Source organism: Mobula hypostoma, chromosome 2, assembly GCF_963921235.1.
Source record: "Mobula hypostoma chromosome 2, sMobHyp1.1, whole genome shotgun sequence".
In the NCBI taxonomy this organism is placed as follows: Eukaryota; Metazoa; Chordata; class Chondrichthyes; order Myliobatiformes; family Myliobatidae; genus Mobula; species Mobula hypostoma.
The window spans coordinates 249,247,605-249,265,426 of NC_086098.1; the positions used below are offsets into that span (position 1 = coordinate 249,247,605).

The 17,822-nt window shown below is 50.6% G+C and overlaps 1 protein-coding gene across 1 annotated transcript in view; it reads left to right on the top strand.

Moving 5' to 3' along the window:
- Nucleotides 1-8,038: 8,038 nt before the first annotated feature.
- The window catches only part of LOC134343091 (RNA-binding protein MEX3B-like), a 38,365-nt gene continuing 28,581 nt past the window's right edge, over nucleotides 8,039-17,822 (top strand). The window contains exon 1 of the mRNA XM_063041980.1: nucleotides 8,039-9,273. Within this exon, the coding sequence (XP_062898050.1) occupies nucleotides 8,868-9,273 (406 nt within the window). The 5' untranslated portion in view covers nucleotides 8,039-8,867. The remainder of the gene's footprint in view (nucleotides 9,274-17,822) is intronic.

Sequence of the window (17,822 nt, forward strand, 5' to 3'; positions counted from 1 at the left end):
ACTCCCTCTACACCGTCCCATCACACACTCCCGGGGTCAGACAGAGAGTGAAACTCCCTCTACACTGTCCCATCACACACTCCCGGGGTCAGACACAGAGTGAAACTCCCTCCACACTGTCCCATCACACACTCCCGGGGTTGACACAGAGTGAAACTCCCTCGACACCGTCCCATCACACACTCCCGGGGTCAGACACAGAGTGAAACTCCCTCTACACTGTCCCATCACCCACTCCCGGGGTCAGACACAGAGTGAAACTCCCTCCACACCGTCCCATCACACACTCCCGCGGTCAGACACGGAGTGAATCTCCGTCTACACTGTCCCATCACACACTCCCGGGGTCAGACACAGAGTGAAGCTCCCTCCACACCATCCCTTCACACACTCCCGGGGTCAGACACAGAGTGAATCTCCCTCTACACTGTCCCATCACACACTCCCGGGGTCAGACACAGAGTGAATCTCCCTCTACACAGTCCCATCACACACTCCCGGGGTCAGACACAGAGTGAAACTCCCTCCACACCGTCCCATTACACACTCCCGGGGTCAGACAGAGAGTGAAACTCCCTCTACACTGTCCTATCACACACTCCCGGGGTCAGACACAGAGTGAAACTCACTCTACACTGTCCCATCACACACTCCCGGGGTCAGACACAGAGTGAAGCTCCCTCCACACCGTCCCATCACACACTCCCGCGGTCAGACACGGAGTGAATCTCCCTCTACACTGTCCCATCACACACTCCCGGGGTCAGACACAGAGTGAAGCTCCCTCCACACCGTCCCTTCACACACTCCCGGGGTCAGACACAGAGTGAATCTCCCTCTACACCGTCCCATCACACACTCCCGGGGTCAGACACAGAGTGAATCTCCCTCTACACCGTCCCATCACACACTCCCGGGGTCAGACACAGAGTGAATCTCCCTCTACACCGTCCCATCACACACTCCCGGGGTCAGACACAGAGTGAAGCTCCCTCCACACCATCCCATCACACACTCCCGCGGTCAGACACGGAGTGAATCTCCCTCTACACTGTCCCATCACACACTCCCGGGGTCAGACACAGAGTGAAGCTCCCTCCACACCGTCCCTTCACACACTCCCGGGGTCAGACACGGAGTGAATCTCCCTCTACACTGTCCCATCACACACTCCCGGAGTCAGACACAGAGTGAATCTCCCTCTACACTGTCCCATCACACACTCCCGGGGTCAGACACAGAGTGAAGCTCCCTCCATACCGTCCCATCACACACTCCCGGGATCAGACACAGAGTGAATCTCCCTCTACACTGTCCCATCACACACTCCCGGGGTCAGACACAGAGTGAAGCTCCCTCCATACCGTCCCATCACACACTCCCGGGATCAGACACAGAGTGAAACTCTCTCTATACTGTCCCATCACACACTCCCGGGGTCAGACACAGAGTGAAGCTCCCTCCATACCGTCCCATCACACACTCCCGGGATCAGACACAGAGTGAAGTTCCCTCTACACTCTCCCATCACACACTCCCGGGGTCAGACACAGTGTGAAACTCCCTCTACACCGTCCCATCACACAGTCCCGGGGTCAGACACAGAGTGAATCTCCCTCTTCACTGTCGCATCACACTCTCCCGGCGTCAGACACAGAGTGAAACTCCCTCTACACCGTCCCATCACACACTCCCGGGGTCAGACACAGAGTAAAACTCTCTCTACACTGTCCCATCACACTCTCCCGGGGTCAGACACAGAGTGAAACTCCCTCTACACCATCCCATCACACACTCCCGGGGTCAGACACAGAGTGAAACTCCCTCTACACTGTCCCATCACACACTCCCGGGGTCAGACACAGAGTGAAACTCCCTCTACACTGTCCCATCACACACTCCCGGGGTCAGACACAGGACGAGGCTCCCTCTAAAAGTCTTGTCACCCACATCTGAAAGCAGCTAGTTTGGAGAGGGGCAACGAAGCGAAAGGAGGGGGATGACCCCCCCCCCAATGAGAACTGATGAGTGATCACCACGTATGGAGTCTGCATTCAGTTCTTTGGTCTTGACATCTCCGAGTGCAAGGTTGTTGTTGCAACACCACTCCACCAGTCTAAATCTGTCTCGCTCCGTATGATGCCTCATCGCCATATGAGATTCTGCCAAAAACAGTGATGTTTGGCAGAATCCACCATTCCCCACCTTTGGTCTTTGAGAAGAGCTTTGACAAGACCTTTTAGAGCGCTTTGAAGAGGGAACCGAAAAGTGTTACATGAGGGTATGGAGTGGATATTGTCTGTCTGAACTTTAGCAGGGCCCTCAACAAGGTCTGAAAGTTTAGTTCCCGCAGAATACAAAGAGAGGGCGAGCTCAATGGATTCAACATTGGTTCAGAGGTAGGAAGCAGAGGGTGGCAACTGAAGGTTGCTTCTTCGAATGGAGACTGAAGACTAGTGTCTGGGCTTGGAGTTGGGTCTCTTGTTCCTTGTGACTTCTATAAATGATTTGGATGCAAGTGCACCAGGCTTGATCAGGAATTAGCAGGTATTGTATTCTGTGAAGATAGTTATCATAGATTACACTTGATCAGTTAGGACAGTGGGCTGAGGAGCAGCTCATTTCAATACAGATAAGTGTGAGGTGATGCAGTTTTGAAAGTCAAACCAATGTTAGATTTATACTCTGAATGGTAGAACACCAGGGAGTGTCGGGGGGAGAGAGAGCAGCGCACCACGCGTGCACAGCCCTCCGGTGAAAATGATATCGTATCCGTTAAATAGGGGCCATGGACAATTCTGATTTGATGGAGGCAGGCGTGAAAGCACAGAGGAACATCTGGAGAAATTTCTGAAACGCCAGTTCGCTGCTGTTGTTACTGCGTGATCGGGAACCTTCCAGAGGGAAGGCCTCAAAATCCCCGGCCTTGCCTGCTGTTGGCGACCGAGATTGAAGTCGAATTGCTCAGACAGAGATGGCGCTCAGTACTTGGTGTCGGAGAGCTGATCAGAGCTCGAAGTTTTCGGATGACTTAGAGTCGGACTGTGGTCGGGTATGGCAGGGAGAGTTTTTCTTCCTTCTCTCCGTCTGCGTGAGATGTGGGACATTTGAGAGACTTTGAACTTCCACTGTGCTCATGGACTTCTTCATCAAGTTATGGTATTGTTGCACTGTTGTAACTATATGTTATAATTATGTGGTTTTGTTAGTTTTTTTCAGTCTTGGTCTGTCCTGTGTTTTGTGATATCACACCGGAGGAAATATTGTATCATTTCTTAATGCATGCATTACTAAATGACAATAAAAGAGGACTGCGTGTCTTCGTAATCTAACTGTGTAATTCATTGAGGGCTGCATCAGGTCGACAGGGTGGTGAATAAGGCATTCAGCATATTGGCTGTCATCGGACAGGGCACTGACTATAGCAGTTGAGAAGTAATCTTGCAGACCCTCACCACCCAGGCCGTGCTCTGTTCTCACTGCTGACATCGGGTAGAAGGCACAGGAGCCTCAGGACTTGCACCTGCAGGTTCCAGAACAGTTACTACCCTCAACCATCAGACTCTCGAACAAAAGGGGATAACTACACTGGTTCTGTTTCCGGTGTTGCCACAGCCGATGGTCCCAGTTGAACGACTCTTTATCTTGTTAATTCATACTCGTTACTTATTCCTATCTATTTACATTTGCATTTGCCAGTTTGTTGTTCAAAGATCCTGTTTACAGTTACTGTTCTATAGATGTGCTAGATATGCCCACAGGAAAAAGAATCTCCAGGATCAATGTGGTGACAACTATGTACTCTGGTCGTAAATTTGACGTGGAACTTTGAGTTGTATAAGCCATTGGTGAGGCTGCACTCACAGTTGCCCGGAGTACAGGCCTGAGTTGCAGGGAGAGGATCTTCTTTCCTCGGAGGTTAAACATAGAACATAGAACATAGAATAGTACAGCACAGTACAGGCCCTTCAGCCCACAATGTTGTGCCGACCCTCAAACCCTGCCTCCCATATAACCCCCCACCTTAAATTCCTCCATATACCTGTCTAGTGGTCTCTTAAACTTCACTAGTGTATCTGCCTCCACCACTGACTCAGGCAGTGCATTCCACGCACCAACCACTCTCTGAGTAAAAAACCTTCCTCTAATATCCCCCTTGAACTTCCCACCCCTTACCTTAAAGCCATGTCCTCTTGTATTGAGCAGTGGTGCCCTGGGGAAAAGGTGCTGGCTATCCACTCTATCTATTCCTCTTATTATCTTGTACACCTCTATCATGTCTCCTCTCATCCTCTTTCTCTCCAAAGAGTAAAGCCCTAGCTCCCTTAATCTCTGATCATAATCCATACTTTCTAAACCAGGCAGCATCCTGGTAAATCTCCCCTGTACCCTTTCCAATGCTTCCACATCCTTCCTATAGTGAGGTGACCAGAACTGGACACAGTACTTCAAGTGTGGCCTAACCAGACTTTTATAGAGCTGCATCATTACATCGCGACTCTTAAACTCTATCCCTCGACTTATGAAAGCTAACACCCCATAAGCTTTCTTAACTACCCTATCACCTGTGAAGCAACTTTCAGGGATCTGTGGACATGTACCCCGAGATCCCTCTGCTCCTCCACACTACCAAGTATCCTGCCATTTACTTTGTACTCTGCCTTGGAGTTTGTCCTTCCAAAGCGTACCACCTCACACTTCTCCAGGTTGAACTCCATCTGCCACTCAAGAGAATGAGAGGGTGAATTTACAGAGGTTCACAAAATTTGAGAGGCATAAATAAGGTGGATGGTAGCAGTCTTTTCCCCAGGGTAGGGGAGAGTATAGCTACAGTATAGGGTGAAAGGGGTAAGATTTCCATTGGAACTTTTTCACTCAGCTGCCAGGGAAGTGGTTGAGCAGGTACAAAGGTATCATTTAGGAAATACTTGGTGAGGTGGGGCTTGGAAGGATGTTGGCAACAGGGGAAGTTGAGATATGGTGGATGGGCACCATGGTTGGCACGGATTGGTCGAGTCGAGGGGCCTGTCTCCTTGCTGTGCGACTCTTTCCCCCAAGACAAGCTCCAGTAAGGCTTCTCCTTTCATCGGTCTGCATACGTACTGTGTCAGAACAGATCTCCAGGCACACCTTGACAATTCACCCCTTTCTGAGCCCTTTACGTGAAGGCAATCCCAGTTAATGTTTGGGAAACTGAATTCCCTTGTACAATAGGAGCACATCTCTCTGCTCCTTGCCTACACTTCTGTTCCTCTACCTCTTGCAGGTCAACCGGCAGCAAGTGACAGCTCTTTTGTTCCTACAGTGTACCCGTACAAAATTGTTTCAGAAGCCTTGGGGATCTCCCCCCTCAGTACTGAAGTGATGCATTCCTTGACTAATAGCTCCACCCCTTTTTTAACTAACCAAACTAAACTTTACTCGCAATAAATTATATACAAGAATAAAACCTGCAAAACCTTTTCGATCAGTGGTATTAACTTACTTTTCCAACTTGACAGCACGAGAGCCACTCCTGTGGCTCCCTGTGGTGATGAACTCATACAACCGTTAAGGAGCCTTCCCACCCGACCCAGCCCTTCTCTGACCAATAGTGGAAGACTTGAGGAAAACTCTGCGACTTTTGCATACACTTGAGACCATGACAATGTCTCGGAGTGATCTAATCAGAAACTGGCCTGTTACTAAAGTAAATAAAGGTTCTTCCCCTCTGCCATCAGATTTGCAATGGTCCATGAACACAACCTCACTCTTTGTCTTTGTACTGTTAACTTATTTTTGTAACTTTTATACTCTTATGCACTCTTATACTTTTATACTCTTATGCACAGCGCTGTACCACTGCCAAAAACCAACAGATTTCACAATGTACATTAGTGAGAATAAATCCACGGCCTCCTCTACTGTAAAGATGAAGCCACACTCAGGTTGGAGGAACAACACCTTATATTCCGTCTGGGTAGCCTCCAACCTGATGGCATGAACATTGACTTCTCTAACTTCCGTTAATGCCCCTCCTCCCCCTCGTACCCCATCCGTTAATTATTATATATATATTCTTTTTCTCCCTTTGTCCCTCTCACTATACCCCTTGCCCATCCTCTGGGCTTCCCCCCTCCCCCTTTCTTTCCCCCTAGGCCTCCTGTCCTATGATCCTCTCATATCCCTTTTGCCTGTCACCTGTCCAGCTCTTGGCTCCATCCCTCCCCCTCCTGTCTTCTCCCGTCATTTTGGATCTCCCCCTCCTCCTCCCACTTTCAAATCTCTTACTAGCTCTTCTTTCAGTTAGTCCTGATGAAGGGTCTCGGCCCAAAACGTCGACTGTACCTCTTCCTCGAGATGCTGCCTGGCCTGCTGCGTTCACCAGCAACTTTGATGTGTGTTGCTCTGATTCTCCCCAGTGCTTGGGAACTTCATTAGTGGCTGACGATGAAAAGGATATCTCACAAGGTCCTCTGCCATTCCTCCTCGAACCTTGCATGAATGTGGAAGGTCAGGTGGAGGGAGCGTCAGTGGGGGGAGCATTTTGGAGACTGATTAGAACTCTGTATATTTCAACATGGTTCTGGGAAAGGGATGGAACATGGGTCTTGAATTGGGGAAAGGCTAATTTGATTACAATAAGATGGGGCTGTCTGGGTGCCTGTGGGATCTACATCTGCACAGTGGAAAGGAGACAGGTTGGGTGTTCAGTGGTGGCATTTTCCTGGTTGGAAGGCTGGGGTAACGAGGGCAGGGAACTCGGGTGGCCGAGGGATATGGAGGGTTGGAATACAGGGAAGCATGTGACAAGTCTGGAGCATGACTGATGGGGGAGGCCTGTCGGATGGACAAGTGGAGGTGAGGCGGTTAAAAAGGAAATAATGGAGCCAATGGGGACATCACAAATACCAAAACAGAGGGGAAGAGTTGGGCCTGTTAGGGACAATGAGAACAATCTGTGTACGTAACCACCTTCCATTGGTATTGGCAAAAGAACCAGACATTGTAGCTACAGCATTCAGCAAAGAGGAAGGTGCAGGTCTCCAAAAATAAAGAGGAGGAACTTGTTGATGTATTGGACGTAAAGGTGGATAATTCCCACAGTCAGATGGGATTCATCCCAGGCAAGGGAAGAGAGCTTTTATTTCAACAGCAGACTTTATTCACGAAAAAATAAAGTATACACAGCAAAAATGGTATAATGAAATCTTTACATCTTTGGTGGGTATGTTTAGTAGCGTAAACTTAAAAGAAAAACCATAAATACGTCAGCATGGCCCATTGGATTTTCACACAAAAAATTCTGGACAATGCACAAGGTCTGACAGGCGAGGTGGTTGAACTCTGGGAGTGGATAGCTCTGTGGGACGGGGATATTATATAGCCTTCAGGAAGAAGAGAAAAGGGGTTCAGGAGAGAAGTGAAAGAGTGACTAAGGGGAGAAGGAGAGAGATGCAGGGATGGACAAGAAATGAAGAAGGCGTTAAGGAGAGAAGGGGTGAAGAAAGGTGAAGGAGAAGAGTGAAAGAGAAGGGATGAAGGAATAAGGGGTAGAGAGAGGGAGAAGTGAAGGAGAAATGGTGAATGAGGTTGAAAGAGAAAGAAAGGCTGAAAGAAAACAGTGAACAGGAAGTGGCGAAGAAAAGGAGTGAAGGAGAAAGGAGAGAAGGGGAAAGAATGGGAGAAGGAGGGATTGGATAAATACAGAATTAATGAAAAAAGAATAAAGGGAAAGGGGGGTCGGGAGGGAAAAAAGAGAGGAGATAGGAGGTGGAAGAAGGAAACAGAGTGAACCCCAGGGGAGAGAAGAGAAGAAAGTGAGAAAGAAGAAAGACCTCATTGCTAGCCAAGAGGAACAAAGGAGTGCTGCGGCGCGGGGCACGCCGGGACGTGGAGTCCTCACACCTCCATCCGCTTCAGCATGCGCCTACAACTCCCGCCATGCCCCGCCGCCGGCTTCCGGCCGGGCAGGACGGCCGGCCAGCACGCCCGTCCCCCTCCCGTGCGCGGGGCAGGGCGGGACATGTTGTAGTCCCGGATGGCGCGGCCGGCTGGGCGCCTGCGCGGCGGCGAACTACAAGTCCCGGCGGGCAGTGCGCGGCCGCCCACCGTCAGCTGTGCGGCAGGCGAGGAGAGGGGGTTTAAAACAAAAGAGTTGCCGAGCTCTCCAGGTGTGGCTGCTCGCCGCTTTCTGCCGTGGGGTCGGCGAGCCGTGAACCAGTGCAGCCCCGTCCCGCCCGAGCCCCAGACACCCGGGCTGCCCTCCTCCAGCCTGCCGCCGCTGCTACTCTTCATTTAATCCTTGATCTTCTCCGCTCTTCCTTTGTCTGCGGCTGCCTAGGCTGTTGGGTCTCTCCCCTCCCTCCACCCCTCTCCCTCCTCCCTCGGCTGGACTCGTCCCTCTCCCTCTTCCTTCCTCCCGCTTCCTCTTTCCCGTCTCACCTCATCCTTGCATTTTCTACTCCCCTTTCTCCTCTCCTTCCCCCTACTGCCTTCTCCTCTCTTCCCTCCTCTTTCTTCTCTTCTCACCCTTGCTTCTCTTCTTTCTCTCCTCCCTTCCTCTTCTCGCTCCTCTTTTCTTATCTTTCCACCCAATCCCTTTCATCCCCTCTCTCCCCCCCCATCTCTTCCCCCTTTCTCTACTCTCTATTTTCCCTGCGAGTGGGACTTGGGAGCAAGGGAAAGGGGGTGTTTCCTCCTCACCCCTCCTTTCTACATCCTCCTCCTCCATCTCCTTCTGGGGGGAGGAGGAGGAGGTGGGGGTGGAAGCCTGGAGAGAGAGAAGGGTGGAGGGGACAACTCTTTTGCCCCCTCCCCTTCCCCCCACCCGAACAACAGCCCACCAGCCGGGGACGGGGACGCGGGTGGGGTTGGGGGTCTGAGCCATGCCTAGCTCCGAGCTACTGATGGAGAGGAACGGGAACGGGAGTGTAGAGCTGGGCAGGAGTGCCCCACTGGAGCTGGACGTGGAGATGGAGATGGAGATGGGGCTGGGCATGGGCCGGATGCTGGAGGAGGAGCAGAGGGCTCTGCAGATCGCCCTTGACCAGCTGTCCATGTTGGGGCTGGGAGAGGAGCAGGAGGGGCCCGAGCTGCTGGAGGAGGAGGAGGACGACGAGGAGAACCTCAACAACAACAACAACAATGGGGGCGCTGGCCCGCAGCACCACCGGGACACCTACCTGGCTGCCCTGTATGAGGGCGGCGAAGGCAAGAAGAAGAGTAACAACACCACGGAGTGCGTGCCCGTGCCCAGCTCCGAGCACGTGGCCGAGATTGTGGGCAGGCAAGGTGAGCAGAGCAGCACTCCTGGCCACGAGCTTTTCCTGCGTGGCGTAGCCCATCGCGGTCTCATCGTGCACCCTCCTTGGTCCCTCCAGCTTTGGGGGTGGCGGCTGGTTCCCTGGTCGTGGGCACAAACTGGCATGGTGGAGTGGGAGATGAGTGACCAACTCCCCCAGTGGCGCGATCGGGTGGGGGAGGGGATGTTTCTCAAGTGGTCTTTGCAAGTGTGGGTGGGGAGGGGGGGTATTTTCTCCCCACGTGCTTTTAACAGAGTGAAATGTTCCCAGGTGATCTGTGACAACGATGTTGGGGAATGGACCACCGTCCAAACAGCAAAAAGTTCTGGCAAGGGTCCTGGGGCTTGGTCGCTTTGATGCTTTTAAACTGCATCTTGAACGTTAGAAGTTCTGGGAGGGTGGTTCCAGAACTGGGCTTATTTGCCTTAGTTGTGGAGAATTTCTTTGGATATTGGACTCTCCCCCAGGGAGGGGGAACCAAGAAACAGAGGGCATAGGTTTGAGAGGATGTATTTTAAGTTGCCTGATGGGTGTGCTGAAAGAGGAAGTGTTTGAGGCAGGAAAAATTTACAGGCACTTGGACAGGTAAATGGATCGGAAAGGTTTACAGGGATATGAGCCAAATGTGGGAGATTTGTCCTGGCCGGGGCGGATCGGCATGGATGAGTTGGGCTGAATAGTGTGTTTCTAACTGAGTGATGGGAGCTGTTGTGTTCATACAGTCCCGGACTGCTCTGAAGACTGAGATGAGACTTCGAAAGATCAGTTGGCAGCCTACGTATCAGCCAGCACGGGAGGTGGCCAGTTGGAACGGGCACAAGTTAAGGGCTGCAAAGTTTCAGAAGAGTTCAGGTTGAGGGGGTTGGGAGGGTAATGTTGGCTGCACAGCGAACTGAGGCTGAGGGTTTGAGCAGATCTGAGGATGGCTTTTGGGGGTCTGGGATATTGCGTGCTGAGCCCTCCCTGATTCGGTATTGGATGGTGGCTTTCTGGAGGAAGAGAGCGTAGGATGCAGGATCAAACACCATTACTTGATCCTGTTTCACTGTTTGAATAAAAGGGTTTTCATTCAAGTCTGTGGCTGTGCGGTTAGAGAGTGGTGAGCTGGGGTAGGCAAGATTGGTCAATCAGTTGCTGGTGTCTCTCAGCCCCAATGAGAAGATTAGTTTCCCATTCCTCACCTCTGTTGTAATGCTTGCAAAGTGTAAAGACATTAATTAAATTTATGAAGGAATAAGACATTTTTCTAAGCTTTGGATGTAGGGCACCATGTCCTCGTGGCATGTGCCTGGAGTCTGACTGAGGGTCAAATCCCACCGGAGCATGATACAGTGCAAAAACGGACCCTTCAGTCCATCTAGTCTGTGCTGAACTGTTAATCAGCCAAATGCCATCAGCCTGCATTGTAGCCCTCCGTACCCTTCCCATCCTTCGCTTAAATGTTGCAATCAAACCTTCATCCACTGGAAGCTCATTACACACTCACATGAGCTATATTTGTACAATTCTTCAAGGAAGGCACCAAATCTGGTGTCAAAGGGAAGGGAGGACCTTTTGAAGAAAAGAGTCCTTCCAAACCATTGGGGCAAAAGGACCTTGCATTTTGGTCTGCTTGCTTCTGCAGCAAGTACTGAGCTGGGACATCATGTTGTACAGAATGTTGGTTAGATCGTGTTTGGAGTATGGTGTCACCACACTACAGGAGCGATTGAGAGAGTGGAAGGAGAGAAGTGGTTATAAAGAGAGTGGATGGAGAGAAGTGGTTATAAGGAGAGGTTTGGCCTTGCTGGGATGCAGGGGTCTGAGAGGTGACCTTGTCGAGGTTTATAAAATTGAGGAGCATAGACAAGTCTTTCTTCCCCCAGGGCAGGGGAGGCCAGAACCAGAATACATGAGTTCACAGTGGTTGGGGGGCAGGGGAGTTATTAATTAACGTATTAAGCGTAACAGCATGGTAACAGGCCCTTCTTGCCTATGCTGCCCAATTAAACTCAAATGACCAATCTAGCACTTGTGTCTTTGGAATGTGGGAGGAAACCAGAGCACCCAGAGGAAACCCACGTGGTCCTTGCAGAGGTGGAATTGATCCTGGGTCCCTGGGGCTGCTAACCTCCGTGCTACTGAGCTCCCCTGTTCAGGAGTTCTTAAAGGGTCTGTTTTTCACACAGATGGGTAGATACCTTATTGATCCCATAGGAAATTACAGTGTCACAATAGCATTACAGGTGCACAGATATAAATATTAGAAGAGAAGCAGAAAGAATAAAGAGTTACCACAAACCTAGAGGGTAGTTGTTCACTTGAATGAGGTGCTAGAGGAAGTGGAGGAATTGCAATTGTTTGAAAGTCAGATACTTGGATTGGAAAGGTGGAGAAGGAGACGGACGCAATGTGAGTAAGCGGAACTTGTGTCGATAGGCATCTGGGTCGGCTGTACTGCCCGTTTCTGTGCTGTACTGAGCAGGCTGACAGGTCCCGCAGACCAGATGGCCTGTTTCCTGGAGAGCTGGTGGAAGTGTGGGTGGGTGATATTCCAAACTGCTCCAGGTTCTGGCAAGGCCCTTGACTGGAGAAAGCCCTGAATGTAATTCCTCTCTGGGAGGGAGGGAATCCGGGAGCCGAACTGAGAAATGCCAGAATCTATCATAGCAAACACTTAGAGTATATCAGATGCAGTTGACATGATTTATGAAAGAGAAATAAATGTTTGCTGGGTTAATCCGAGCTCTGAGGAAGTGGAGAGCAGCCTGGATGAAGTGGAACCAGTAAATGTAGTGTATCTAGGTTTCTGGAAGGGGGAGAGGAGAAACTCGCTGCATCGTTGGAGTTTGCAGCATCTGGAAACGTGCACCTTCAGATTCTAGTGAGGGTGCTGACCGATTACAGCCCACACTGTACAACCAGAGAGAGATGCAAGGCAGAAACAACCACTTTGGCCTATCAAGGTCATTGATCACTTATTTGTACAACTTGTATATTAATTCCTTTTTTATTCTCACCCCCCCCCACTCTCCCCAGATTCTGCCCCTCATCCACACACTGGGTGCAACTTAGAATGGCCAATTAACCCATGGACCTTGCGTGTTCTCCTGATTAGTTGTACAGCGCATTGGTGAGGTCACACCTGGAGCACAGTGGTTCCTCAGTTTAAGAAACGGTGTTCTGACAGTGGAGGCAATGCCAAAGGGAATCAGAATCAGAGTCACTTAGCACTGGGACTGACTCTTGGCGAAACTCTTCCAAACCGACAAACGCTCCCATCCAAGCCAATCTTGTTTGTGCCAGCTTTTGGCAGTGATCTTCTAAGCCTTTCTTATCCATGTCTCTGTCCAACTTTCTTTTAAAAGTTGTTGTACCACCCTCGGCCACTTTGTCCAGCAAATGTCAACTCTTTCTGTTCCCACCTTAAACCTGTGCCCTCTGTTTGTTAATTCCCTAGCTCTGGGAACAAAACTCTATCTCTACTCATGGTTTTATACATCTCTATCAGATCACTTCTCGGTCTCTTGTGTTCCAACATTGTCTTCCTATAACTCAGTCCAAGTACAGGCAAATGTGCATGTAATCTCAACTCTCTCCAACTTTTAGAACGCTTTTTCTGTAGCAGGGTGACCAAAACTGAACACAATTCTCCAGCTGCAGTGTCACCAACATCTTGTACAACCACATCTTGGCCTGCCAACCTCCTAATCTCAGTTCCCTGACTGACGAAAGCCGGTGTGCCAAGCACTGTGACTCCATTCTCAGGGAATCATGTATCTGTGCTCCAAGGTCCCTCTGTTCTTTAACACTCCCTGGAGCCCTGCTGTTCACGGTGATAGTTTGACCTGGATTTGAGTTTCCAAAGTGCAACACCTCACACTCTGTTTGCAATTCTCGGTTAATTCCCAGAATGAAAGGCTGAGCAGGTCAATCCTGTACTCCGTGGAAGACTGGACAGGATCAATCTGAAGAGAAATATTTACATAAAGGAGAAAGTAGAAAATCCAAGTTAAGAGTAGGCCATCCACCTCCTCTCTTCCCTCCCTCACTCCCACACCTGTTCTAATATTGAATAAGATCCTGCTGGTGACCGATCTCTGGAATTCTACAGAGGCCGTGTCATCAGTATATTCACAACCAAGTTTGTATTGGTTTGTTGTCACATACAGTGAGTCTGCCCTTGCGTACTGTTCATACAGATCGGTGCACTGGGGTAGAACGAGGTAAAAGGATAACAATGCAGAACGGCCACAGAGAAAGTGCAGACAGATAGACAATAAGGTGCAAGGTCACAACGAGGTACACTGTGAGGTAAGGGTCCATCTTGCTGTTCAGGATGACTGTTCAGCAGTCTGATAGCAGTGGGATAGAAGCCGCTGGTACCTGCTCTCACGCTGTTCCGTCTTGCCTGACGGGAGAGGGAAGAGCGAGGGTGTCCAGGGTAGATGGGCTCTTTATGCTGGCTGCTTTTCTGAGGCACCAGGAGGTGCAGGTGGAGTTTATGGAGGGGAGGTTGGTTGCTGTGATGGGCTGAGCTGTGTCCGTGATGGAGCTGAGGTTTCAGGGAACAGGGAAAGGGGAAGTTCAGATGAACCACAATATTGAACTGAAGACTGCAGTGCCAACGTGTAGAGGTCCACTGGTAAATGGGATTTGGGTAGATAGATACTTGTGGGTCAGCATGGACATGGTGGGCTGGACGGCCTGTGTCTGAAGGCTCAAGGGGCTGAATCATTGACTCCTGGTCTTAATTGTGCTAAGTGTAGAAGCTGGAGCTGCTCTCTTCCTTTGAGATGGGGGGCCTTGGACATCTCACTTAGTACTGTACTGTCAGAGATTGGGGCTGAGGTGGCAACTATCTTCTGCAGCGATGTCAGACAACCCCACCGTGATGTCTGGAAGAAAGCTGGGAACTGCTGTCCTCCCCTAAGCCTGGGATGTCACATCTGACAACCCCAGTCTCTGTCATAATGCTGGTGGTGGGAGTTTGACTGCAGCAGTTACAGATACATGGTGGTGGGGGTTGAAGTGACTTGTCAAGGCAGAAATGTAGAGTGTTCTCTTTTTGCTCCCACCCCCCAGGACCTAGATAGAGCAGAGATAGCCCAGTCACTCTCTCCTGACACCAGGACAGTGCAAGGTGTCTGAAGACGAACTGGGTCTGGGCTGTGTCCAGCCCCGTGTTTCAGTACACAGCGTTAGTCAGCATTTCCCAGAGTGGGGTATTGAACCCCACAGGCAACATCTTGGCTGATCTACCCCCCCCGCCCCCCCACGTCCAGCCGCGTCCTGCTTGCATTTGTGGGGACCAGCCATGGGGAGAGAGTTGATTTCCAGCTGATTTTCTGCATCCCCCACTCTCTGGTCCTGCTCTTGCCTTAGGACTGTGCTGCCTTTGTTCTGGTCTCCGGGGAATCCATGTCTGCCTCTGTCTCTGTCTCTCCAGCTGAACTCCTGACTTGTCCCAGAGCTCTCCATCATACAGCTTGGGAATCTGATCATTTGAACTCCAGGGAGTGGGAATCTTTCTGTGCACAGTGTGGAGGCTCCATTTTGTTGTTCCCTGTCAGAGTACATCCCTGGAGGGGGGTGGGGGGAAGAGTCTCTACCTCCTGAGGGGAGGTGGGGTTGCAGAAGGCATGGAGGGCACAGAACTATCTGTCTACTCACAGAGAGAATTCTGAGTGAAGGTAAATATCGAAGCCGGACACTGATTCTGGAGATGGATGGAGAGTGGTGATGGCCAGGACTGAGGCTGGATTGGGAGATGGTGTCGCTGGGGTTGTGGGGAAGATGTGTTCAGATTGACTGTGGGTGTTGGAGGTGCAGTGGGAGGACCAGTTCTTGGTTAATCTCTCGGTTTTGGAGATGAGGAATGACAATGTCCCTCCCCTCCCAGAACTGCTAACCAGCTGGAGCTCGATGCTGAAGCCTCACTCTGAGCTTTTTAATGGCAACACGTCGTGTAAGGCGTTGTCTCTTCCAAATGATGAGGTTTACCCAGTCCCATCACACACTCACAGGGTCAGATACACAGTGAAACTCCCACTACACTGTCCCATCACACACTCCCAGGGTCAGACACAGAGTGAAGCTCCCTCTACACCGTCCCATCACACACTCCCGGGGTCAGACACAGAGTAAAACTCCCTCTACACCGTCCCATCACACACTCCCGGGGTCAGACACAGAGTGAAGCTCCCTCCACACTGTCCCATCACACACTCCCGGGCTCAGACACGGAGTGAAGCTCCCTCCACACCGTCCCATCACACACTCCCAGGGTCAGACACAGAGTGAAGCTCCCTCTACACCGTCCCATCACACACTCCCGGGGTCAGACACAGAGTAAAACTCCCTCTACACCGTTCCATCACACACTCCCGGGGTCAGACACAGAGTGAAACTCCCTCTGCACCATCCCATCACACACTCCCGCGGTCAGACACAGAGTGAAACTCCCTCTACACCATCCCATCACACACTCCCGCGGTCAGACACAGAGTGAAGCTCCCTCCACACTGTCCCATCACACACTCCCGGGCTCAGACACGGAGTGAAGCTCCCTCCACACCGTCCCATCACACACTCCCAGGGTCAGACACAGAGTGAAGCTCCCTCTACACCGTCCCATCACACACTCCCGGGGTCAGACACAGAGTAAAACTCCCTCTACACCGTCCCATCACACACTCCCGGGGTCAGACACAGAGTGAAGCTCCCTCCACACTGTCCCATCACACACTCCCGGGCTCAGACACGGAGTGAAGCTCCCTCCACACCGTCCCATCACACACTCCCGGGATCAGACACAGAGTGAAGCTCCCTCTACACTGTCCCATCACACACTCCCGGGCTCAGACACAGAGTGAAACTCCCTCTGCACCGTCCCATCACACACTCCCGGGGTCAGACACAGAGTGAAACTCCCTCTGCACCATCCCATCACACACTCCCGCGGTCAGACACAGAGTGAAACTCCCTCTACACCATCCCATCACACACTCCCGCGGTCAGACACAGAGTGAAGCTCCCTCCACACCGTCCCATCACACACTCCCGGGATCAGACACAGAGTGAAGCTCCCTCCACACTGTCCCATCACACACTCCCGGGGTCAGACACAGAGTGAAACTCCCTCTACACTGTCCCATCACACACTCCCGGGGTCAGACACAGAGTGAAGCTTATAGAGTCATAGAACACTACAGTGTGAGACCCTTCAGCCCATCTAGTCCATGCCAAACCAATTAATATGCCTAGCCTCGTTGAGCTGTACCATAGCCCTGCATACCCCTCCCCTCCACATACCTGTGCAAATTTCTCTTAAATGTTGAAATTGAATCTGCCTCCACCACTTGCACTGGCACCTCGTTCCACACTCTCTCCACCCTCTGAGTTAAGAAGCTCCTCGCCGCGTTTCCCTTAAACATGTAAATCTCATGTCGTCTTTTAGCTCTTCGATTTCCTTCCTGAGTGTTCTCTCACATTTCTTGTACTCGGTCAGCACCTCATTTGCTCCTGCCTGCCATGCACCTCCTTCAGGGCCTCAACATCTCTGAAAAACCAAGGTTCTCTAAACCTATTATCCTTTCCTTTTATTCTGACAGGCACAACAAACTCTGTACTCTCAAAATGTCATTTTTGTAGGCAAAGTACACCTTTGCCAGAAAGCAGTCTGCCCCAAAGCACACTTGCCAGATCCTTTTCAATACCATCAAAGTTGGCTTCTCTGCAATGCAGAATCTGAACCCAAGGACCAAACCTACCCTTCTCCATAATTAACCTTGAAACTAATATCACTAGAGTGTTCTCCTGCACAAATGTCTGACACCTGCCCTGTCTTATTCCCTAATCGGAGATCTTGTATTGCACTCTCCCTCACTGGGACTTATTTGCACTGATTGAGGAAACTTTCCTGAACACATTTATCAAACTTTCCTTTTCAGCCATTTAACAGTATGGGAGTCTTAGTCAATATGTGGAAGGTTAAAATCCCCTACTATCAAAACCATAGGTTTTTTTCAACAGTCTGTGATCTCTCTACAAATGTTCTTCTCTAAATCCCATAGACTGTTAGGTGGTCTGGATGATCCCATTAACTATCATACCTTCCTTATTCCTCATTTCTACCCATAAAGCCACACTGGATGAGTTCTCCAATCTGTCCTGACTGAGCACTGCCTTGATAAATTCCCTCACTAGTAATGCCACCCCTGTCCCTTTAGTCCCTCCTGCTCTATCAAATCTAAAACAGCAGAATCCCAGAACACTGAGCTGCCAGTCCTTTCCCTCCTGCATCCCAGTCTCACTAATGGCTGCAATGTCACAATTCCATGTGCTGATCCATGCCCTAAGCTCATCTGCCTTTCCTACAATGCTCCTTGCATTGAAATATATGCAGTTCAGAATATTAGGCCCACCATGCTACACCTTCAATTCCAGACTTTGTAAATCTAACATCATCTTTCTCCACAACCATTCCATGATCTGTTCTGGTGTTCTGCCTCCTATCCCCCTGTTTAAACCCACTTGTACAGCACTAGCAAACCTTCC